Source organism: Salvelinus namaycush, chromosome 36 (genome assembly GCF_016432855.1).
Source record: "Salvelinus namaycush isolate Seneca chromosome 36, SaNama_1.0, whole genome shotgun sequence".
NCBI lineage: Eukaryota > Metazoa > Chordata > Actinopteri > Salmoniformes > Salmonidae > Salvelinus > Salvelinus namaycush.
In genome coordinates this window covers 8,272,761-8,299,326 of record NC_052342.1, presented here as the reverse complement: position 1 = coordinate 8,299,326, position 26,566 = coordinate 8,272,761, and the positions used below count along the sequence as shown (strand labels likewise).

At 43.3% G+C, this 26,566-nt stretch overlaps 1 protein-coding gene across 1 annotated transcript in view; it reads right to left on the bottom strand.

Annotated features, from left to right (window-relative positions):
* Positions 1-1,284: 1,284 nt before the first annotated feature.
* LOC120030423 (solute carrier family 2, facilitated glucose transporter member 4-like) overlaps positions 1,285-26,566 on the bottom strand; it is a 36,163-nt gene continuing 10,881 nt past the window's right edge. Inside the window, exons 3-11 of the mRNA XM_038975821.1 lie at positions 19,143-19,303; positions 4,730-4,854; positions 4,411-4,526; positions 4,063-4,225; positions 3,669-3,856; positions 3,328-3,432; positions 2,100-2,201; positions 1,724-1,927; positions 1,285-1,503 (exon numbers count right to left, since the gene is read on the bottom strand). Of these exons, the coding sequence (XP_038831749.1) occupies positions 1,285-1,503; positions 1,724-1,927; positions 2,100-2,201; positions 3,328-3,432; positions 3,669-3,856; positions 4,063-4,225; positions 4,411-4,526; positions 4,730-4,854; positions 19,143-19,303 (1,383 nt within the window). The remainder of the gene's footprint in view (positions 1,504-1,723; positions 1,928-2,099; positions 2,202-3,327; positions 3,433-3,668; positions 3,857-4,062; positions 4,226-4,410; positions 4,527-4,729; positions 4,855-19,142; positions 19,304-26,566) is intronic.

The following is a 26,566-nucleotide window of genomic DNA, read 5'->3' as shown; positions in this document are numbered from 1 at the left end:
TCCAACTCCAGTAGAATTTGAAACTGGCCCATCAAACACACACTTGATAAAAGCTGGAACATTAAATTGCAATATATTTGTATTCAATTTGACCTGTTTCTGGGCATGGTAACTAAAGACTTGCTGAATTGTTGGGGCATCAACATGCTCATGTTTGAAATGAGAACAATTGTCACAAACCATATAGAATACTTTATCAATATTCGCACTATATAAATTAGATTCTCTATGTTCGATACAAATCTTCAAAGACAATTGTACAATCACAACCAGTACAGAATGGACAGCACACGTGTAGTAGTTCAGGGACAGATTGCTGATGCAGTAGCAGTCAAAACCAACCAAATCAACTAATATTGTGCACTACCCCATAGAAACATAAGACATACTCATATTGGAGTGGGTAAAGTTTGAGTATTTGTAGACCCTTGTACCATATTATTTTTCAATCAAACCAGCACGCTATGTACATGATTTGTTCTTTTTAAAACTAACTTCTCTGTAGGCTGTGCAATGAGTCCTGTTAAAGCTGTCCATCTTGTGAAATCAAGTTTAGGGTTACTTCCAAAGGGGAAGTGGGTTGCTAGCGGTAGACTGGTTAGCCCTCAGACACCAGAAACTTACAGTAACTCGGAAATAAATCACTCAACGCCACACCATAGCTTTGCTCACTAAAAATGTACATGGGTTTTCACACTAGCTGTTTTGCTATTGTAACCAGCTATCAATCTGAAAACTGCTGACATTTTTGTATATAAAGTGCAGAAATACCTCCAAGCCTCTCTCCATAGAACATCTGTGCGCATTCTCTCAATCAAATCTCCACCCCATCAGCATATGTACACCCGGGCGGGGGTAATGCCTCAAAGTTCAGAAACCTTATTCTTGTTCCTGATCATCCCCTCGATCACCCATTATGGGTTGTCCTGGTAATAAAAATCACTCACCCTCCACCCTTTCTGGGGTATGTTCAGTTGGTGCAATGCTTTGTAATGTTGCACAACCTTTTCCTCGAGCAACCCGTTCCTGTCAACATATCTCCCTCAAGCTCCATTTCTCAACTACGGGCCCAGTTACAAATCCATTCCACCTCCTTATCCCTTGACCCACACGCCAACCTTACTCTCCCTGCTCGATATGCCTAGACACAACTCAAAGGATGTGTTTGAATTAGGCCCCAGCCCACCCCCAGTACCCAGTTGTAGCCCTCTGAGTTTCCCTGCCTAACCAAGAGTCTGTCTGGCCTACTCAGATTGCCCTCCCCAGTTCCCCCATGGGACCCCATTAGTCAAGGCTTCCCTCCCCCCCCAGGTAGTCCAGCTCTGTACTCCGCTTGCCCAGCTCCATGTCCAGGTCCATCATGGCGGGTAGGTGCTGGCTGAAGGAGGCGGAGATCTGGTCGAACGTCTTGCCCCGTGTCTCCGGCACCCGGAAGAAGGTGAAGATGAGGAAGAAGAGAAGGAGCACTGCGAAGATGAGGAAGACATAAGGCCCACAAAGCTCCTGTGGAGCGGGAGGAAGGAGAGAGGTCGAGGGGGAGGGAAAGGGAGGCGTATATTCATTAGTGTATCATTGAGAAGACATTTACTCATCAGTCCATGTCTGTCAGACACCATCCAATCCAGAGTATGTCAGCTTCGCCTATCATTAAAACCAATACTAAAGTCCTAAATGAAGGTTCCTGGACCCAAAAAATAATCAAACACACAAAGTGATCACTTACAGCGAGATACTGAAAGCCAAAGCCAATAATGAAGTTGGCCGTCCAGTTGGAGAATCCGGCCACGGCCATCGCAGCGGGCCTGGGGCCTTGGGAGAAGAGCTCAGCCACAAAGAACCAGGGGATGGGGCCAGGCCCCACCTCAAAGAAGGCCACGAAGCCAAAGATGGCCAGCATGCTGATGTAGCTCATCCAGGGAACACTGTCCTGCCAAGGGAAAGGCGGTGATGGTTCAGCCAGAGGTACATGAATAGAAATAGCCATACCACCCATTATGGCTTCTGTCTTGAATGGGGTGCCCCTTCTAGTATTTTATTTCTATGTGTACATGATTCCGTGAATGGGCTAATGAGTTTGTTGCTATTCATTAAGGACTGACCAATAAGGCGAGCGCTATCGTCATGACAATGGCACAGCCACACATTCCGGACAGCCCCAGCATGTGTAGTGTCCGGCGGCCCGTCCTCTCCACCAGGAAGAGCTGTTGATTAGACGAGAGCAGGATGACAAACAGGTAACAACAGGCCTGGATCATTTTCACTCGTTTCTAATTGAGACAAAACTTAGCAGATGATTCTGACTGAACTTTTCCAACTGGCGTTTGTCTCAAACCTCTACTCTGGGACCCCTAGCCGTTCCATGTTTTTGATCTATTCCAGAGCTTGCACCTAATTCGACTTGTTAACTAATCATCAAGATTGAATAGGTTAATCAGGTGAGCTAGTTCAAAATTGTGAAATGTCTGTGGGTCCACGAGGAGAGGTTTGCGAACCACTGGTCTAAGGCATTCTCCAGTCTGGTTTGGTCATGGATAAAGACTATTGTAAGTGGGAGCTTTCTCTACAGAATGAAACATGAAAGTGAAGCTGATGATTTAAAGACGTGTTTTCATTTTAAAATCAAAGGTCAACCCTCAACCCAGCCAAGACAATCAATACATTAATCAACAAATCGGACCTTTTTGGATGAAGGCAGAAAGACTAAAGGCTCTATTCAATCTGAAGCGTTACAGATTGTACAATATAAATGTAAAGGTAATTTCCGATTGAGCCGACATATGCAGCGTTTATCGTGAATGCAGACTCCGTTAACGTGGGAACATTGACCTTTAAATTTCCATCACGTTGTAACGGTAACTTCCGCAATACGGATTGAATAGAGCCCTAGGTTGAGATAACCTCATCCCACAGCGCATATATACCTGGGACATCAACGATATAAAGTTGGCCTTAGTGGGAGTGACCTATAGAATTCCTAGAGTGACCTTACTAAGTAAGGTATTTATCATAATTTCATTTTAGTGAATCACAAGACTGCGAGGCGTGGCACCGTAAACAGAGTTGCACAAGACACGTACAGAGAAGGGGCAAGGTGTTCTGGGAGATGATTAATTGGTAGATTAAGTCGGGAGTTTCTCCCGTTCTGTATTGGCTCAGGAAGGCCAAGTTTGAAGCGTTGGTCCACCAGACTCAGCGCATGTGGGCGGGAGTGTCTGGGAACGAGATTAAGGTTGGGTCGACCCACTACGCTATCTTGTTTGTTCAGTGATAAAGGTGTAGGAGTTAAACAGTAATGGAGGTGCCTGGAAACAGGGCCTGCTTGTGTACCGAGACCACAGTGAAGGCACAGTTGACCACGCCGGCTCCTATAGTGGCGTAGACGGGGCTCTGGACCCCTGCCTTCTGGAAAATACTGGTGGAGTAGTAGAAGATCTGGAGAGAAGATAAGAGGATGGTTGGTCATGGAATGGGGTCAAGCTTGAAGCAATGCAGAGATGTGACTAATGCCAACCCTTATTGTAATATAATCCCAATGTAATTGTGTTTCTTTGGCATTCTTTCATTGTTTGATGAAATCTAAGGACTCCAGATATAGAATGTATTTGAAAATACTCATCATCAGGTGATACACACACCTACTGCACTCCCCTGCCCTCTCTAGTACTCACAGCGTTGACCCCAGAGAGCTGTTGTGAGAGCTGCAGCAGGATGGCGATGATGATGGGCTGCCGGTACATGGGGGAGCGGAAGAGCTCTGCGATGGACACCTTCCTCTCCATGTCCATCCTCCTCTTCTCCTCCTTCATCTCCGCCAGCATATCCCCCACGTCCTGCCTCCCGGTCAGCCTCCTCAAGCCTGGCGAAGAGTGGGAATGAGAATCACGCTGAGCGGAGAACTTCAGATGGGTTTCGGGGTGTGTTTGTAATTCAATCCCTGCCCCTGGTCTACTTGCAGTCTTCTCCAAACAATCATGAAGAAAAATAGGCAAGGAAAGGAGATAAGGGAGGAAAGGAGGCCACTAGAAAGTGTTGGGACGTGGCCGGTCGTGACTTGATCCTCACCGCTCTTGGCGTGGTGCTCCTGGCAGCGGATGATGTAGAGAAAGCGGGGGCTCTCGGGGCAGAAGGGCAGCAGCACCATCTGCAGGACAGTGGGCAGAACGGTCACACCCACCAGCACTGGCCACAACTCCTCACTGCCCAGCAAAGACTCCAGACCTAGGACCTAGGGACGAGGGGGGAAACAGAGAGGGAAAGCGAGAGAGGAAAGAGAAGAGTGATGAAGATAGGAGAGAGAGAGTGAATGAGAGAGAGAACATTAATGCAGGTTCAGATATAAATATATTGTGTAGAACAAACAAGATTCACTGTCATGTTGTTAAATACATTGTGCAAGCTCAGCTTCTGTACCTGTGCTATGAGAATCCCTGTGACGATCGCCAACTGGTGGAGCGTGCCCAAAGCACCTCGCAGACTTGTAGGCGCTATCTCGCCCACATACATGGGCACTAGCCCTGATGCCAACCCTGGAGGAAAGATCATTAGGCTAAGGTTCAGAAACTGGTATGCCAAGGTCTGGAGACCAAACAAATGAGCAGCGATAGTGATTCCTATGAACTATTTCACCGGTTATTGGAATTTCAGTGCTATTCATAGAAAATAATATAGGCCATCTACTACTACTACACCACTGAAAAGTATCATTTAAATCTGCAGGATGAGTGCTCACCACAGTATGCACCGATGACAAAGCGTCCCAGGATCATCATCTCAAAGGACCGGCTGATTTTGGCCATGCCCATCAAACCTCCTCCGATGAAGGCAAACAAGTTGTTTATGAGCATGGCTTTCCTCCTGACAGAGTACAAAGGAATAAATACGTTTCAATATTATTAGTAGTCATAGTTTACAGAAACACTTTATACTTGTGGTTATAGGCCTTTGACAGTTCCATAATGTATCCTCTAGATGGCAGACTTACACCACAAAACAGACACTGTTACAAAGTGTCATAAGGAAAATATTTTGTTTCTACAAGGAACAACTATTGTTAATCCTTAAGAGTCGCCCGTGCGTCAATCTAAGTAACATAGTAATTAACTCCCCATCAAAAACCGTCAATTTAAACTGGAGCTAACAGATTTTGCATTGTACTGCGTCTCAACCCACCGCATCCGCCTATCGACCTTCCACGTCTGCGGTGGAAGGTGGCTGAGCTATAGCGGTGTTTGTCAGACCATGATGAGACAAACCGAAAATCGGTCTTCTCACGAACGGGTTGGCCTACAAAACTCATATGAGACTCGCACGAACACGATGGTGTTCTCCGTTTTACTCTTACATCCCCCACAGGTGTCACGGGACTCGTCTAAAGGGAACCCATACAACTGAATGGAAGTATGGAGGGAGTTCTTATATCTCCTAGATATAAGATCTCCTAGATATAAGACAGACACTTCAAAACCTTATTCCTTATGATACATTTTTTGACTGTCTTTTTTTGCCATTTGTGAATGGGTTATTCAATGCGTTTCTATGGGCTATAGTAGTAAAGTCCAAATTCAATATTTTATCAAATAATATTATTCTATTTCTTGTTGATACCTAAAGGGGTCATAAAATTCAATATCAAATAGCTAAATGAGCCATGGTATGACCATCATAAAAACAATTCCATATGTTAGCTTAGTAGAACACCCCCAACTGCTTAAACCTTCAGATGTTAAGAATGGCATAGCGAATTTAATTAATTTTGTAATACTCCAACACACTTTATGTGTGTGAAATGCATAGAAGACAGAGCATTCCTCCAGTATTGTGTGTGTACTAAACCTGCTAAAACAGAGACAGGTTCTGTAACAGATTTCATGCTGCTGCTCAACAGTAAAGCTTCCTTCCTCATGAGCCCACACTGCTATTCAATATTGGAACCTCGGTCTCGCATACACATGTGACCGCCCATCAAACACCTTTAGCCAGCTGCGCCACAGGAAAGCTAGAAATTTGATGGTGCGGGTTGTGGTATTTCAAGCTGAGAAGTGCGTTTTTTTTAAACATTTCAACTTGGTTATATTTACACGTCAAGAGTGTTTCTTGCTACCCAGCATGAGAAACCCAAGCCTAGTGGAGCAGAGGGGACAGGGGCACCATTTGAAACAGTCTGAAACACCTCAACACTGGTTCAGTCTTCCTTACTCAGCAGCTGTGACCTCTGCCTTTTGAGGAACACCTTGTCCTAACTGTACCCATGCTGATTGTTTGACTGACTGACTGACTGACTGACTGACTGACTGACTGACTGACTGACATTCTCCAAAGGGAACCATGTTGGATCCAACTGACTGACAATATCTATAAGGAACCATGTGGGATCTAACTGACTGACACTATCTATAGGGAACCATGTTGGATCCAACTGACTGACACTATCTATAGGGAACCATGTGGGATCTAACTGACTGACACTATCTATAGGGAACCATGTTGGATCTAACTGACTGACACTATCTATAGGGAACCATGTTGGATCTAACTGACTGACACTATCTATAGGGAACCATGTGGGATCTAACTGACTGACATTATCTATAGGGAACCATGTTGGGTCTAACTGCCTGACACTATCTATAGGGAACCCTGTGGGATCTAACTGATTGACACTATCTATAGGGAACCATGTTGGATCTAACTGACTGACACTATCTATAGGGAACCATGTTGGATCTAACTGACTGACACTATCTATAGGGAACCATGTTGGATCCAACTGACTGACACTATCTATAGGGAACCATGTTGGATCTAACTGACTGACACTATCTATAGGGAACCATGTTGGATCTAACTGACTGACACTATCTATAGGGAACCATGTGGGATCTAACTGCCTGACACTATCTATAGGGAACCATGTTGGATCTAACTGACTGACACTATCTATAGGGAACCATGTTGGATCTAACTGCCTGACACTATCTATAGGGAACCATGTTGGATCTAACTGACTGACACTGTCTATAGGGAACCATGTTGGATCCAACTGACTGACACTATCTATAGGGAACCATGTTGGATCTAACTGACTGACACTGTCTATAGGGAACCATGTTGGGTCTAACTGCCTGACACTATCTATAGGGAACCATGTTGGATCCAACTGACTGACACTATCTATAGGGAACCATGTTGGATCCAACTGACTGACACTATCTATAGGGAACCATGTTGGATCTAACTGACTGACACTGTCTATAGGGAACCATGTTGGATCCAACTGACTGACACTATCTATAGGGAACCATGTGGGATCTAACTAACTGACACTATCTATAGGGAACCATGTTGGGTCTAACTGCCTGACACTATCTATAGGGAACCATGTGGGATCTAACTGACTGACACTATCTATAGGGAACCATGTTGGATCTAACTAACTGACACTATCTATAGGGAACCATGTTGGGTCTAACTGATTGACACTATCTATATGGAACCATGTTGGGTCTAACTGCCTGACACTATCTATAGGGAACCATGTTGGATCTAACTAACTGACACTATCTATAGGGAACCATGTTGGATCTAACTGCCTGACACTATCTATAGGGAACCATGTTGGATCTAGCTGACTGACACTATCTATAGGTAACCATGTTGGATCTAACTGACTGACAGTATCTATAGGGAACCATGTGGGATCTAGCTGACTGACACTATCTATAGGGAACCATGTTGGATCTGACTGACACTATCTATAGGGAACCATGTTGGATCTGACTGACACTATCTATAGGGAACCATGTGGGATCTAACTGATTGACACTATCTATAGGGAACCATGTTGGATCTAGCTGACTGACACTATCTATAGGGAACCATGTTGGATCTAGCTGACTGACACTATCTATAGGGAACCATGTTGGATCTGACTGACACTATCTATAGGTAACCATGTTGGATCCGGCAGGTAGCCTAGTGGTTAGAGCGTTGGGCCAGTAACTGAAAGGTTAATAGATCGAATCCCTGAGCTGACAAGGTAAAAATCTGTTGTTCTGCTCCTAAACAAGGCAGTTAATCCACTGTTCGTAGGCCATCATTGTAAATAAGAATTTGTTCTTAACTGACTTGCCTAGGTTCATTTTTTAGAAAGAGGAAAGGGATACCCTGATTATACAGTATATTGCTCTGGGTCTGTGAGTTAGGTATCAACCATTCAGAGTGATGTTTTATTCCCCCCCATGCTTTTAGCATTGTCTGAGATTGTCTGAGATGGAAATTCAGTTTCAAGTTTTAAAGACTTAAGGATATGAGTGTAAAGGTAAAAGGGCCAACATTGAATATTAATATGGATATGTACAGTTGAAGTTGGAAGTTTACATACACTTAGGTTGGAGTCATTCAAATTCGTTTTTCAACCACTCCACAAATTTCTTGTTAACAAACTATAGTTTTGGCAAGTCGGTTAGGACATCTACCTTGTGCATGATGCAAGTAATTTTTCCAACAATTGTTTACAAACAGATTATTTCACTTATAATTCACTGTATCACAATTCCAGTGGGTCAGAAGTTTACATACACTAAGTTGACTGTGCCTTTAAACAGCTTGGAAAATTCCAGAAAATGATGTCATGGCTTTAGAAGCTTCTGATAGGCTAATTGACATAATTTGAGTCAATTGGAGGTGTACCTGTGGATGTATTTCAAGGCCTACCTTCAAACTCAGTGCCTCTTTGCGTGACATCATGGGAAAATCAAAAGAAATCAGCCAAGACCTCAGAAAAAAAGTCTGGTTCATCCTTGGGAGAAATGTCCAAACGCCTTAAGGTACCACGTTCATCTGTACAAACAATAGTACGCAAGTAATAACACCATGGGATCACGCAGCAGTCATACTGCTCAGGAAGGAAACGCGTTCTGTCTCCTAGAGATGAACGTACTTTGGTGCGAAAAGTGCAAATCAATCCCAGAACAACAGCAAAGGACCTTGTGAAGATGCTGGAGGAAGCAGGTACAAAAGTATCTATATCCACAGTAAAACGAGTCTTATATCGACATAACCTGAAAGGCCTCTCAGCAAGGAAGAAGCCACAGCTCCAAAACCACCATAAAAAAGCCAGGCTACGGTTTGCAACTGCACATGGGGACAAAGATCGTACTTTTTGTATGTCCTCTGGTCTGATGAAACAAAAATATAACTATTTGGCCATAATGACCATTGTTATGTATGGAGGACAAAGGGGGACGCTTGCAAGCCGAAGAACACCATCCCAACAATGAAGCATGAGGGTGGCAGCATCATGTTGTGGGGATGCTTTGCTGCAGGAGGGACTGGTGCACTTCACAAAATAGATGGCATCACGAGGAAAACAATTATGTGGATATATTGAAGCAACATCTCAAGACATCAGTCAGGAAGTTAAAGCCTGGTCGCAAATGGGTCTTCCAAATAGACAATGACCCCAAGCATACTTCCAAAGTTGTGGCAAAATGTCTTAAGAACAACAAAGTCAAGGTATTGGAGAGGCCATCACAAAGCCCTGACCTCAATCCTATAGAAAATTTGTGGGCAGAACTGAAAAAGCGTGTGCGAGCAGGCCTACAAACCTGACTCAGTTACACCAGCTCTGTCAGGAGGAATGGGACAAAATTCACTCAAATTATTGTGGAAAGCTTGTGGAAGGCTACCTGAAACGTTTGACCCAAGTTAAACAATTTAAAGGCAATGTTACTAAATACTAATTGAGTGTATGTAAACTTCTGACCCACTGGGAATGTGATGAAAGAAATAAAAGCTGAAGTAAATCATTATCTCTACTATTATTCTGACATTTCACATTCTTACAATAAAGTGGTGATCCTGACTGACCTAAGATAGGGCATTTTTACTTGGATTAAATGTCAGGAATTGTGAAAAACTGAGTTTTTAAATGTATTTGGCTAAGGTGTTGTATGTAAACTTCCGACTTCAACTGTAAATATATGCAGGTGGATTTGTAATGAGTGTCTGTAAGTGAGAACATACATCTATCATGTGAACATGGGAATGTACATAACATGTGCATGTGTTGCAGTGCTGACAAGCGTGCATTTTGTGGGTATGTCAGTGTGTGTAGGTCTATGTGTGTCCAAACTAGCCCAGCATGTAAGCATGGGACATGGATTGTGTGGAACAGTCCCGCATTTATGCCCTTTGTCCCGCAACCAAACAATCGTGTCCCGCATTTTATCAACAAATACAAACACCACCCCAATTTTTTTTAAGTATCTTTGTCCCTTATTTAAATCAGATATTCCAAACCTGTCTCTTTCAGTCACGTTGCGCTTATGAAATATATGCATATATATATCATAATGACGTGGTAGCCTAAGCTTAATGGTGATGTTAAACTTCTCCAATCGTTTAGATCTGATATTTTGCGCAGTGCAAGACGAGACGTAGGCCAACGTCATATAGGCCTATAGTCAACCAATATTTTTCAAATCCTCTCGGAATAAATTCCGGCTAAATTTGGAGAGGACAGTTAGGACTCCTGACTACTTACAAAAAGCGTGCTTCTGATGAAGAGCTACAGAATTAAGTAAATAGCCATATTAGACTGAAAGATATAAGGTAATTTCGTCAAACGTGTGAGGCTCTCCATGCCCATTAGTTGCTCATTCAACATATTTGCAATACTTTACTCAATCGCATCCTAACTGTTTAGCATTACACGAGTTCAACCACAAATGTTTCTGTGGCCAAATATAAACAGATTTTCATAAAATATCCACACATGTTGTCTATCGGTTCTGCATCACCAAATTTTGTGCAAGGGAAAAGAATTGGCTTCGCTTCAATTGCTCGTTCGGTGCTGCGGACTGCAGGGGTGTAGCAAAAATGGGTATCTGTGGGTGTAGTGCTGCCAGAGAACACCGGAGCCACTTCTCACAATGGTGCTCGTTTAGTAAAGTTAGATAAAAGCTGAATTAATGTATTGGAAGTTCCCATAATGATTCATTAGTATTCTACATAACATAACAAAATATAATAGCACAGTATAAGGTTACTGTTACACCATAACACCACTAATTTGTTATGAGATTTTAAGATGGTTAGCAGAATAACACCCACAAAAAAATATCATGCGGCAAAAACTTAACAGCACGCGCCGCTAGGCCGCATGTGCATTGATTGAAACAGAATACAGAGGCTATGCATTGGCGGTTCTAGTATGTATGGCTCCCTTCAGCGCCCCCGCCCAAAAAAAAGCACCATTCTGCACTACCTGTAATTTTTATTCAGACATTTGGAACAACACAAATAAATAATCCTAACATTTAAAACTATATAAATATTTAAAAAAATATTAAAAAAGAAGACTCGTAAGTATCAAAAATAAGTAACAAAGACAAATATAAACAAATTGTATAAATAAAAATAAAAAACAGAATCAAATTATTACACAATCAATCAATCAAATGTATTTATAAAGCCCTTTTTACATCAGCCGATGTCACAAAGTGCTATACAGAAACCCAGCCTAAAACCCCAAACAGCAAGCAATGCAGATGTAGAAGCACGGTGGCTAGGAAAAACTCCCTAGAAAGGCAGGAACCTAGGAAGAAACCTAGAGAGGAACCAGGCTCTGAGGGGTGGCCAGTCCTCTTCTGGCTGTGCCGGGTGGAGATTATAACAGTACATGGCCAAGATGTTCAAACGGTCATAGATGACCAGCAGGGTCAAATAATAATAATCATAGTGGTTGTAGAGAGTGCAACAGGTCAGCACCTCTGGAGTAAATGTCAGTTGGCTTTTCATAGCCGATCATTCAGAGTTAGAGACAGCAGGTGCGGTAGAGAGAGAGAGTCGAAAACAGCAGGTCCGGGACAAGGTAGCACGTCCGGTGAACAGGTCAGGGTTCCATAGCCACAGGCAGAACAGTTGAAACTGGAGCAGCAGCACGACCAGGTGGACTGGGGACAGCAAGAAGTCATCAGGCCAGGTAATCCTGAGGCATGGTCCTAGGGCTCAGGTTCTCAGAGAGAAGAGAGAAAGAGAAAAGAGAGAGAACTATTGCTAACAAAAAACACACAAATAAAATGAAATTGCACAAATCCTATATCACATAAATACACAAATAGAATAACACACCTGTAAAGAAGATAACCTGATTATTCCACTATTGCACTTCAAACAAGAAACACACAAACTAAATTGCACAACTGCCATCTAAACCCTGAACTTTCTTGCCTTCCTTGATGCAAAGTCATCAATTACATTGTCATAAGAAATCTGCCCAGCAATTGCATGGTTAATACTGATGACAGCAAGGCCACTAAGGCGTTCCTGTGACATGGTGGACCTCAGATAGGATTTGATGAGCTTCAGCTTTGAAAAGCTTCTCTCTGCTTCAGCTACGGTCACTGGAAGAGTAAGACAAATTCCGAGAGCAGTCCACAAATTTGGATACATTTCTGAGAGCTCCCTTTCGTGTAGAAATATCAGCAGCTCAAGCAGGGTCATGGTCTTCGATGGCAAGTCAGGCAAGTTCTTCAGTTCCTGTGCAAGCTCTCTGCCATCCAAGTCTGAGTGTTCTTTATAGTGCAGTGTCATACTGCTCAACGAAAAAGCTGTTGCGCAGCAACTCACTGCCTTCCTGAAGACAAACAATGTATACGAAATGCTTCAGTCTGGTTTTAGACCCCATCATAGCACTGAGACTGCACTTGTGAAGGTGGTAAATGACCTTTTAATGGTGTCAGACCGAGGCTCTGCATCTGTCCTCGTGCTACTAGACCTTAGTGCTGCCTTTGATACCATCGATCACCACATTCTTTTGGAGAGACTGGAAACCCAAATTGGTCTACACGGACAAGTTCTGGCCTGGTTTAGATCTTATCTGTCGGAAAGATATCAGTTTGTCTCTGTGAATGGTTTGTCCTCTGACAAATCAACTGTACATTTCGGTGTTCCTCAAGGTTCCGTTTTAGGACCACTATTGTTTTCACTATATATTTTACCTCTTGGGGATGTCATTCGAAAACATAATGTTAACTTTCACTGCTATGCGGATGACACACAGCTGTACATTTCAATAAAACATGGTGAAGCCCCAAAATTGCCCTCGCTAGAAGCCTGTGTTTCAGACATAAGGAAGTGGATTGCTGAAAGCGTTCTACTTTTAAACTTGGACAAAACAGAGATGCTTATTCTAGGTCCCAAGAAACAAAGAGATATTCTGTTAAATCTGACAATTAATCTTGATGGTTGTAAAGTCGTCTCAAATAAAACTGTGAAGGACCTCGGCGTTACTCTGGACCCTGATCTCTCTTTTGACGAACATATCAAGACTGTTTCAAGGACAGCTTTTTTCCATCTACGTAACATTGCAAAAATCAGAAATTTTCTGTCCAAAAATGATGCAGAAAAATTTATCCATGCTTTTGTTACTTCTAGGTTAGACTACTGCAATGCTCTACTTTCCGGCTACCCGGATAAAGCACTAAATAAACTTCAGTTAGTGCTAAATACGGCTGCTAGAATCCTGACTAGAACCAAGAAATTTGATAATATTACTCCAGTGCTAGCTTCCCTACACTGGCTTCCTGTTAAGGCAAGGGCTGATTTCAAAGTTTTACTGTTAACCTATAAAGCGTTACATGGGCTTGCTCCTACCTATCTTTCCGAGTTGGTCCTGCCGTACATACCTACACGTACGCTACGGTCACAAGACGCAGGCCTCCTAATTGTCCCTAGAATTTCTAAGCAAACAGCTGGAGGCAGGGCTTTCTCTTATAGATCTCCATTTTTATGGAATAGTCTGCCTACCCATGTGAGAGACGCAGACTCGGTCTCAACCTTTAAGTCTTTACTGAAGACTTATCTCTTCAGTAGGTCATATGATTGAGTGTAGTCTGGCCCAGGAGTGTGAAGGTGAACGGAAAGGCTCTGGAGCAACGAACCGCCCTTGCTGTCTCTGCCTGGCTGGTTCCCCTCTCTCCACTGGGATTCTCTGCCTCTAACCCTATTACAGGGGCTGAGTCACTGGCTTACTGGTGCTCTTTCATGCCGTCCCTAGGAGGGGTGCGTCACTTGAGTGGGTTGAGTTACTGACGTGATCTTCCTGTCTGGGTTGGCGCCCCCCCTTGGTTTGTGCTGTGGTGGAGATCTTTGTGGGCTATACTCGGCCTTGTCTCAGGATGGTAAGTTGGTGGTTGAAGTTATCCCTCTAGTGGTGTGGGGGCTGTGCTTTGGCAAAGTGGGTGGGGTTATATCCTTCCTGTTTGGCCCTGTCCGGGGGTATCATCGGATGGGGCCACAGTGTCTCCTGACCCCTCCTGTCTCAGCCTCCAGTATTTATGCTGCAGTAGTTTATGTGTCGGGGGGCTAGGGTCAGTTGGTTGTATCTGGAGTACTTCTCCTGTTTTATCCGGTATCCTGTGTGAATTTAAGTATGCTCTCTCTAATTCTCTCCTCTCTTTCTTTCTCTCTCTCGGAGGACCTGAGCCCTAGGACCATGCGTCAGGACTACCGGGCATGATGACTCCTTGCTGTCCCCAGTCCAGCTGGCCTTGCTGCTGTTCCAGTTTCAACTGTTCTGCCTGCGGCTATGGAACCCTGACCTGTCCACCGGACGTGCTACCTGTCCCAGACCTGCTGTTTTCAACTCTCTAGAGACCGCAGGAGCGGTAGAAATACTCTTAATGATCGGCTATGAAAAGCCAACTGACATTTACTCCTGATTATTATTTGACCATGCTGGTCATTTATGAACATTTGAACATCTTGGCCATGTTCTGTTATAATCTCCACCCGGCACAGCCAGAAGAGGACTGGCCACCCCTCATAGCCTGGTTCCTCTCTAGGTTTCTTCCTAGGTTTTGGCCTTTCTAGGGAGTTTTTCCTAGCCACCGTGCTTCTACACCTGCATTGCTTGCTGTTTGGGGTTTTAGGCTGGATTTCTGTACAGCACTTCGAGATATTAGCTGATGTACGAAGGGCTATATAAAATAAACTTGATTTGATTTGATTTGATACTAAGGGCCTCACATTGTTCTGTCAGCTCCTCATTTGAGAGACTTTGGAAGGTTGACAACACTCCAAACTTCTCTCCCACATTTTCCAATGTGGAAAATCTTTCCTGAAGGGCTGTTGCAGCATCAACAACAACATTGAAAAATGTCACATCCAGCTTCTTCAGGGTATCACTCAAAGTCTCATCAAATGATTTGTATGAAAAGTGACGCTTTGTGGACTTCAGCCTTTTTTGCCTCTACATTCATACCATCGCAAATATCCTTGGCTGAAGTTTGTGCAGTCATAAAGCCTGATGCTCTGTAGTTGCTGAGAACTCTCTCTGTCTTTCTGAGAAGACTGACTGCAACATCCATATGCATACTGGGAGACTGCATCAGCTTGCTCACATGTTGGATCTGGCTCAAGATGTCATACCACACCACTGTACAGATGCTGAAGTGGTATGATCCCACCTCTTCTGACAAGGACTGGGCCTCAATCTTTATCACAGGGTCTTTGGTTTGATCCCTCACCTCAATCAGTGCCTCTCTCACCGCTGCTGCCTGATACCTCAGTGGCTCAACACTCTAAACCTTACTCTCCCACCTCGTCTCAGTCCACATCTTCAAAGTGATGTCCACATGTTTTTTCAGGATGGCCCATCGCTGTGTGGAGGCTGAGAACAAGGTGTCTGTTTGTGTAAGATGCCAAAGTAACCTGTGGCATCGACAGAACTTTTAGCAGCATCAGCCACAACCAGGTTCAATGTGTGAGCCCCACATGGCACAAATAGAGCTCTTGGATTCATTTCCAGGAGTCTGGCTTGGACACCTTTGTTTTTGCCTCTCATGTTGGCCCCATTATCATAAGACTGTCCTCTGCAGTCCTCAAAAGGAATTTTTAGCTCCTCTAATCTTTTGAGAATCAGGGGTGCCAAATGTTGGCCAGTGGACTCCTCTGCCTCCAAAAATCCCATGAAATGTTCCTTTATGTGGGGCTCCTCATTCAGTGACACAATTCTAATCACAACTGAAAACTGTTCAGTGTGGCTGACATCTGAGGTGCAGATGATAGAGAAGAATTTTGCCAGCTTGATGTCACTCACCATTATTGAAATGACCTTGCTGCTCAACAAATCAATGAGTTCATTCTGTATTTGGTGGCCAAGGTAGCTGGTGGTGTGACTTGAGGTCCCTTTTTGGACACAGTTATGGTGCTCTTTCATGACTGGATCAAATTGTGCCATTAGTTCAACCTCTTTGAGGATATTTCCATTTGATGGAGAGTACAGTGTTTCTGTGTGTCCCCTTAGTGCCAGATTTATAATTGCCAGAGACTGCACAATAGCAGTCAGACGTGTCAACACCTCTCTCCATCTTATCCTCTCAGCCTCCGTAAGTGGCATCTCGTGCGTATCAATTGTTTCCCCTTTTTTGATCCTTATTGCCAGTTCTTTCCATGTTTTCATGCAGTTTTGGTGTTCTGGACTGCTGCCGTGTGAAGTCAGCAAAGAACTTGCATGTTTCCAGTCTGTCAATCCTGAGTTTGCTAAATACATTTTTTTCCTAGAAAAGAGTTTGCAGCAGAAGCAGAAGAGGCTGTTGTTTCTTTCAGAATACACCAACCAACTTCTAGGGATTTTTTCACGACTCACCAAGGTCTTCCTGAAATACTGGTGGTGGCAACTTCTTCTATCACTCTCATTCCTTGGGAAAACAAAGTGAGGTGGTACCTCACTTGGTCCTCTGCAAACTAGTTGTGTCCGAATTCTGTCAGTCAGAACTGAAGGCCAGTCAGCAGGGTCTGTAGACAGTGGTTCATCCTCAGCAGCAGGGTTTGGTGGGGATGCTGCTACAGGCATTTCTAATGGAGATCACATGGGCATTAGTTTACACACGTTATTCACAGCATTTATAGTGGTGGAACATCCCACATACATACCCAGTAATTATAAAATCATCATTGTTACCTACAATATGGAAACTTAAAACTTTGCAAAAGGGAATTTATTTATTTTGTTTATGTTATGCAGGTATGCACACATAAACACGTGCCTGTACCCACACACACACTTGAAGAATCCTGCTGGGGAGAAGTGGAAGCAAATGGGTCTTCATCCTCATCCTCAGTCTCAGACAACATTTGTGAAGACACCTGTGTGGCTGAGGAGGTGGATGGCTCCTCATCTTGAGGCTCCGAGATAATTTCTGAAGAAGCCTGTGTGGCTGAGGAGGTAGATGCCTCCTCATCCTGGCCAGTGCCAGAGGGTTCTCCAAAATATTTCAGAAGTGCCCCTGGATTTGCATTGAAATACAGTATATGAGTCTGACACCCAAAATACATTTGTTGCACAATTAAATATATATGTCATTATGCACAATTGATCAAACTTTCAGAATAGGAACCAAATGAACCATACAACCTCCTTGGCTAATTCTAGGCATAAGACACCCCAAAAGACTCAATATATCACAAAAGATACAAAATATCAGCATAATATAGACATATTTGAAGTTAGCCTACAGCATTGGAAATTCCCCTGACTGAGCTCAGGACCTAGACAATACAATCACAGAAAACCTTTATGATGTCACCTCAATGAAAGTTACCCAAATCAATAATGTGCTAGTTAGGTGGTAATCGTTTTTCTGCAGGCTACACACATTATCATGATGAAACTGTGTGAAATTATATCCAATGTTATGTAAGCTAGTTGGACAGAAAACGGAATATTGTCTCCCTATGTGTAATAGGGCCTCCCGGGTGGCGCAGTGGTCTAGGGCACTGCATCGCAGTGCTAGCTGCGCCACCAGAGTCTCTGGGTTCGCGCCCAGGCTCTGTCGCAGCCGGCCGCAACCGGGAGGTCCGTGGGGCGACGCACAATTGGCATAGCGTCGTCCGGGTTAGGGAGGGTTTGGCCGGTAGGGATATCCTTGTCTCAGTATGTAAAAATGTAATAAAATGTATGCACTCTACTGTAAGTCGCTCTGGATAAGAGCGTCTGCTAAATGACTAAAAATGTCAAATGTAAATTCAATAGGTAGCCTAGTGGTTAGAGCGTTGGGCCAGTAACCGAAAGATTGCTAGATCGAATCCCCGAGCTGACAAGGTAAAAATCTGTTGTTCTGCCCCTGAACAAGGCAGTTAACCCACTGTTCCTAGGCTGTCATTGTAAATAAGCATTTGTTCTTAACTGACTTGACAGGTTAAATAAATAAAATATAAAAAGAGCAAAGCAAGCAACATAGGCTAACAAACATAAGTGTTATACTAGCCTATTTCATTACATGCATAATATTATACTCATAAAGAGATGACTTAGCTGCACGTTTCTCCTCTTCTTCTTTCCTCTTTTTCCTAAACTGGGCACCTGATGGCTTAGACCTTTTCTTGTCCATTTGTGTTGATTTGGCACTCGAGCATCAATACATTACCCATCCCCCAACACTGTCAACCAAGAGTCAAGACTAAACCAATTCACCTTGGTGGAGTGCAGACTGGTTTGATATTATTCTTAATGATTTCGCACAAACCAGAAAAAAATGCAACAATATGTCTGTGAAACTATATATTATGAATGAATTGTGGTTCATTTGGTAGCATTTCGTAGTGTGACTGATTTTACTAATTGCATTAGTACTGTACAAAGTTAGAGGTGTGCTATTTGATAGATTCCCCCACTCCCCCTACCTCGGGCTTCCAGTGGGGAGACCTGAGGTCAGTCTACCCCCGCCCCCCTCCCCATCTCGTACGTCTGAAGGGAGACCTTCCCAGGCAGTAGCTCACAAACTAGAATCAGGGCGCCCACTCCGACAAGGTTAATTGACCCACAGTCCCACATGGTGACATGATATCATTAACGTGACATGCAAACGAGCACAAATGTCAAATTCACCATCTTGCCGCCCCCCCCCCCCCCCGGGCGGCTGCACATGTTGCCCATACCTAAATCCGCTACTGTGCATATGCAAATGCTGTCAAATGTTTCATTCATGAAGGCAACACTGTCCAGTTAATATCCTGCAAAATAATCCTGTTGTCCCGCACTTTGAGGTTTTTAATGTGGTCACCCTAGCGTGTGCATGCATACACACAGCGTGTCTGGGCGTCCGCTCTCTCGTATGTGAGTGTATCATCTCCCCTACCTGCCCAGCCATTCTGAGATGACGCCCACACAGAAGGAAGAGATCATGCCTCCTATAGAGAAGATGGCTACCGACAGTGACCACAGAGTGGTGAGTGTAGCGGTGGGAATGGGCTCTCCATACCGGTGCACCCATGTAGCATTGTAGTCCGCCTCAATGATCTGGAAAGGCAGGAGAAGAGAGATGAGATGAGACCATGACAAGACAATGAGGAGACAGATGAGCCATCCAATAGAGCTAACATTTTTTCCTTAGTTATAGCAGGAAGACTGTAACCTGGTCCCAGATCTGTTTGTGCTGTCCTAGCATGACAGGGATCATAGGAGTTGGTAAGACAGCACAAACAGATCTGGGACCAGGCCAGGAAGACAACAATGTCAAGACAAAATTGCTTTATGAGCTTTGTTCAATTTGGTTCCGTTAATTGGAGTGTTGTGCATCCTTCCAACACCAGAGTTCTTGGTTTGATTCCCGCATGGCATGGGCCACATATACTGAATCTAGGTAAGTGTATACAAAAGTGTTACTTCCTTGAGATGAATGCTTTGGCAATGGAACAGAGAGAAATGTGCTTTGTGTGAATACTATGACAAACTGTTCTGTGAAGGCCGGGTATAACCACCACTCAATACTATGTGCTTCTTGCCAATATGGTCTATCAAAATCAAAACTTCCCAATCATTAATCCCTTACCTAGAATTTAACGCAAATAGATTGTCTTTCAATGGATTGACTTTCAACGAGTAGCACAGTTGAGTCAAGAGGTTCTTTTGGGCCTGAAGGTTTCGCCTGGTGAATAGATGGCATAGGGTTCAAGGTTTTGGCTCATGTGTAAAGAGGTTCAAGGGACCAGGACTCATGACCAGAGAGTACATACCAGCGGGGGCACGTCGGTTGTAAGGCCTCTCTTGTAACACAACTCACCTGACTAACTCCGTGTGTTCCTCTGTCTGACTCACTCCCTGTCTGTATCTAAATACAGATACTATCAGATTCCTAAGAATCTGCCTCAATATACACTGAACAAAAATATAAACGCAGCATGTAAAGTGTTTGTCCCATGTGTCATGAGCTGAAATAAAAGATCCCAGAAATGTTCTATACGCACAAAAAGCATATTTCTCTCAAATGTTGTGCACAAATTTGTTTAAATCCCTGTTATTGAGCATACCTCCGTTGCCAAGATAATCCATCCACCTGAGAGGTGTGGCATATCAAGAAGCTGATTAAACAGCATGATCATTATACAGGTGCACCTTGTGCTGGGGACAATAAAAGGCCACTGTAAAATGTGCAGTTTTTTCACACAACACAATGCCACAGATGTCTCAACTTTTGAGGGAGCATGCAATAGATGCTGACTGCAGGAATGTCCACCAGAGCTGTTGCCAGAGAATTTAATGTTCATTTCTCTACCATAAGCTGCCTCCAATGCTGTTTTAGAGAATTTGGCAGTACTTCCAACCGGCCTCACAACTGCAGACCACATGTATTGCATTGTGTGGGCGAGCGGTTTGCTGATATCAACGTTGTGAACAGAGTGCCCATGGTGGCGGTGGGGTTATGGTATGGGCAGACGTAAGCTATGGACAACGAACACAATTGCATTTTATCAATGGCAATTTGAATGCACATAAATACCGTGACGAGATCCTGAGGCGCATTTTGAGGACCTATTTTTGTAAGGTATCTTTGACCAACAGATGCATATCTGTATTCCCAGTCATGTGAAATCCATAGATTAGGGCCTAATTCATTTATTTCAATTGACAGATTTCCTCATATGAACTGTAACGCAGTAAAATCTTTGAAATTGTTGCATGTGGCGTTTATATTTTTGTTCAGTATATGCAGCATGAAACTGATTCTACATTTTATATAATAAACTGTTGATATATGTACCTATATATTTTATGTATAATAGCTGATACACAGTACCCAAGCTAGCACATCAAGTTCTCAGAACCATATGTTTCTTAGAGATTGGTGAGAGCGTGGTTGTTCTATGGTTATTGAGCAAACAACCTTCCCACAACTTTAGGAATGGTGCAGGATAATTGCTTGCCTTTGGAACATTCTCAGCACATTTATAAAACATTATTTTATTGATATTTCATTACTTTAACAGAACGTTTGATTAAAAGTTCAAACATGGTTACATTTCATTTCAATTTTGGTAACGTTCTAGGAGCTTTCTCCAACTGGTTTGACATTGGGAATGTTGTCAAATTGTTTCAAGAACGTTAAGAAACAACGTTCTTCTGTGGGAATTTCAGTACTTCAGCATAACGTTTCCTACAGGTTTCCTCGTGGTTCTATTTAAAGTCATGTTCTCAAATTGTTCCGAGAATGTTAAGACATTTTTCTATAAAAACTACAAGAACACTTTAGTAATATTCAGAGAACGCTCTGAGAATGTTATTTAAAAACGTACATTCCATTCTCAGCATCAACAAAACTCTCTCTATCCTCTATCTTGTTAAGTGTTTTCTGGTGTGTTGTCCACGCTCATTAATTGGCCACTCCTGATCTTAATTAATGAGTGCTTGTCCAGGCTGTATCACATCCGGCCGTGATTGGGAGTCCCATAGGGTGGCACACAATTGGCCCAGCGTCGTCTGGGTTTGGCCGGGGTAGGCCGTCATTGTAAATAAGAATTTATTCTTAACTGACTTGCCTAGTTAAATAAAGGTTAAATAAAAAATGTTTTAAAATGGTTTCCTTTGAAATGGTCTCTGTTTTAATACATGGCATGCTAGCCCCATCGTGGTAGCATGGGTACCAGTTTCTTCAGCTAATCCATTCACTGTACTCCATGCCATGTGGCAAAGAGACTGGCCTTTCTGCTATCTTCAAATATGAACATGCTATCATTAATGAGATCAAGGAGAACAGAGGATTTGATGCTGATTCGATCACCCTCACATCTATCCTCCAATCACAACGATTATGCAAATATTCAAATCCTATCACTTTCTCTCCACAAAACACGTTGGTATCTGGTTGCTAAGCAACCGTTTTTTGTTTGTTGCTAGCTCAAGTCTAAATTCTCAAAGTAAATACAGTAATTCCAACCACAAAACATCTTAGATTTGATTTTATGCCTCAAAATAGAACCTGCCTAACAGCTAAATGTTTGTTTTTGACTTTATTATAAATTCTAATTCTATTTTCCAGGCACCACATGTTGTAATGGAAAATATTATTTCCAACAACCAATAGGCAAGTTCGCTGTAAATCCAGTGTATATTGAATGTTGTAGACTGCCAAAAGGCCAGTCTCTTTGGCAATGACTGTCACGTTCTGACCTTTGTTCTTTTGTTATTTCTTTGTTTTAGTATGGTCAGGGCGTGAGTTGGGTGGGTTATCTATGTTCGTTTTTCTATGTTGGTTTTTTCGTTTGGCCTGGTATGATTCTCAATCAGAGGCAGGTGTCGTTAGTTGTCTCTGATTGAGAATCATACTTAGGTAGCCTTTTTCTACCTGGGTTTTGTGGGTGGTTATTTTCCGTGTCAGTGTTTGTCCCACACGGAACTGTTTCGGTTTGTATTTCACTTATTGTTTTGTTTCTGTGTTCGTTTGTATTATTAAAATATATTATGGACACATACCACGCTGCGCATTGGTCTGACATTTCTTACTCCTCGTCAGAGGAGGACGAAGAAAACCGTTACAATGACAAGGAGTGGAATGTTAGCTACAGAGACTGGTATTCAGACTACCATCCTGGTGGCTCAGTGGACTCATTCCATGGCTAGAGAACATTAGATTACAGGTTTGAATCTCACTTATACTGTGCCACAATAAAAAAGATATGTGTTTGCATTATTAATGCCTAAGGAAATACATTCCCATGTGTCCTATCTGTGCTTGGATTTCAAAACCAAAAATAAGCTAGCAGTGTTATTAAAAGTCTTGTTGAAACATTCAGTAAAAGTTTTAAGGAAGTTATAAAAAAAACTCCAAATAACCTATCATTTTGTTCTCAGAGTATTAATAAAACCTACAGGAAAACTTTCAAGGAACCAGAGTAAAACATTCTTAGAACCTCCCTGCTACCTAAAACTAAATGTTCCCAGAACTGTATACATTTTCACTTCTGTTCTCAGAATGTTTAAAAAAAATTCAGTTTACCCGGTCAGGAAACAACCAATGTGAAACCAAAAACATACGTTCTCACAACTTCCAAGAAACCAAATGTGCTAGCTGGGTATGTTTCAATATATTTGATGTAAACTCAGAAAAAAAATAAACGTCCTCTCACTGTCAACTGTGTTTATTTTCAGCAAACTTAACATGTTTAAATATTTGTAAGAACATAAGACATAAACTGAACAACTTCCACAGACATGTGACTAACAGAAATGGAATAATGTGTCCCTGAACAAAGGGGGGGTCAAAATCAAAGTAACAGGTCAAAATCAAAGTAACAGTCAGTATCTGGTGTGGCCACCAGCTGCATTAAGTACTGCAGTGCATCTCCTCATGGACTGCACCAGATTTCCCAGTTCTTTCTGTGAGATGTTACCCCACTCTTCCACAAAGGCACCTGCAAGTTCCCAGACATTTCTGGGGGGAATGGCAATAGCCCTCACCCTCCGATCCAACAGGTCCCAGGCGTGCTCAATGGGATTGAGATCCGGGCTCTTCGCTGGCCATGGCAGAACACTGACATTCCTGTCTTGCAGGAAATCACGCACAAAACGAGCAGTACGGCTGGTGGCATTGTCATGCTGGAGGGTCATGTCAGGATGAACCTGCAGGAAGGGTACCACATGAGGGAGGAGGATGTCTTCCTTGTAACGCACAGCTTTGAGATTGCCTGCAATGATAACAAGCTCAGTCCGATGATGCTGTGACACATCGCCCCAGACCATGACGGACCATCCACCTCCAAATCGATCCCGCTCCAGAGTACAGGCCTCGTGTAACGTTCATTCCTTCGATGATAAACGCGAATCCGACCATCACCCCTGGTGAGACAAAACCGCGACTCGTCAGTGAAGAGCACTTTTTGCCAGTCCTGTCTGGTCCAGCAACGGTGGGTTTGTGCCCGTAGGTGACGTTGTTGCCGGTGATGTCTGGTGACAGGCCTACAAGCCCTCAGTCCAGCCCTCAGTTACAACAGGCCTACAAGCCCTCAGTCCAGCCTCTCTCAGCCTATTGCGGACAATCTAAGCACTGATGGAGGGATTGTACGTTCCTGGTGTAACTCGGGCAGTTGTTGTTGCCATCCTGTACCTGTCCCGCAGGTGTGATGTTCGGATGTACCGATCCTGTGCAGGTGTTGTTACACGTGGTCTGCCACTGCGAGGACGATCAGCTGTCCGTCCTGTCTCCCTGTAGCCCTGTTTTAGGTGTCTCACAGTGCGGACATTGCAATTTATTGCCCTGGCCACATCTGCAATCCTCATGCCTCCTTGCAGCATGCCTAAGGCACGTTCACGCAGATGAGCACAGACCATGGGCATCTTTATTTTGGTGTTTTTCAGAGTCAGTAGAAAGGCCTCTTTAGTGTCCTACGTTTTCATAACTGTGACCATAATTGCCTACCGTCTGTAAGCTGTTAGTGTCTTAACGACCGTTCCACAGGTGCATGTTCATTAATTGTTTATGGTTCATTGAACAAGCATGGGAAACAGTGTTTAAACCCTTTACAATGAAGATCTGTGAAGTTATTTGGATTTTTACGAATTATCTTTGAAAGACAGGGTCCTGAAAAAGGGACATTTCTTTTTTCTGAGTTTATGATTGCTGATGTATGTTCCATTATATTTGATGCATGTTAGCTGATATATTCTAATATTTTTTATTTCTGTTACATCAAATATATTATAACATATATTAGCTATGTTAGCTGATATATGTTCTAATATATTTGGTGTATGTTAGCTGATATATGATCTGCTATATTTGATGTATTAGTAATTAGCTGATATATGTTCTGATATATGCCACTGCCACATCAGAACCCCATGACCACCAAACCACAACTAAAGCCCCCTTATGAGGGAGGGGCTTTACGACAGTGAATCTAAGAGATTGTCTAGATTGCAGCGGGAGCATCTAACTATATAATGTTCAGGGAGGCTGTACGTGCACTATGGTGTGTTTCTCTCCGAACGCGACACCGCCCGCCCTTGTCTGTGTCACAGCGTGAAGCCTCAACAAACCTTGTGAGTGTCGCCCTAAAAAAAGCCCAAAATAGCCCCTCTTTCCCATGGCACCAGAATCGTTGCCTTAAACACCTCTGCCTCCGATTTCACCCGTGGCTGTTAAAGGATATCTGAGATGTGGGGGGGTGAAGTGCAGGAATGGGGGTAGATAGATGTGTGAACTGTGCAGGCTTGCGGATGGGTGAGGAGGGCGAGGAGGCAGGGTGAGGGTTGAGGTTTGGGGGTATTTTTTGGCAACGCTGTGTGTTTCCTCATGCGGCTCGTGTTGACATTACTCGGATGCTCCCCTGGCCACTCTCTCTTCTGCTCTTTCCCTCTCTTGTCTCCAATATATTTCTTCCTCCTGCTCACTTTATCCATCTCCTATTCTGTAATAGTACATCCATCCTCACAGTCTCTCTATTCCCCCTATTATTCCCCCTATCTCCCTCTCTCTTCTATATCCCTACATGTCTTCTTTCCTCCATCCCGACATTTCATTTAGTTTGAATCCTTAATTGATTGCACTGACATTAATATGTTGCTTTTAAAACCTATAGACTCTACTTCATTGTGAACGGGACAAACCTGGTCCTGAGAAAAAAGACAACATTAGCCTGTTTCCGAAAAGGTCATATTAATAATTTATTCAAGCGCTATTCACTACATAAAGAATATCAAAGCGCTTTAAAGCAACACAAAAAAAGACAAGCAATTTAGAAAGCAACAACGTCATTCATGAGAGGGTAGATCATGAGATGGTTGGAAAGTTCATGGCTTGAGTGACCATTGGAGGGAGGTGGTCAAATGAGATGAACAATAAAAAATAATAATTTCATGCAATTCTACTCAGTTTACTCTTCCCTCACCCTTGACCCATCCCCCTCTACTTTCTTCACAGCCTCAGCATACGACACCTTCTGCACTACTCTGACTCTGGCCACTTCAAACTGCCTCTCTCGCACCGGACACTTCCGATCCCCAGCGGCATGGTCACCCCTACAGTTAACCCACACAACCTTATCCACTGAAACTACACAATCTTCTGTCCCTTGCCTTCCTGCACACTTCCCGCATCTTGGAATCTCCTTCCTACACACTGACATGACCATAAACATGGCACCTTAAACAACACAGTGGATTCAGCACAAAAGCTCTAATAGGATAACTGATATATCCTAACATAACTTTAATTAATCAGTTGGGCATTTGATTTCTATAAGCGGCAAGTTTTTTTCTCACGGGACCTCCTGTTGCAGCAAACCGCTC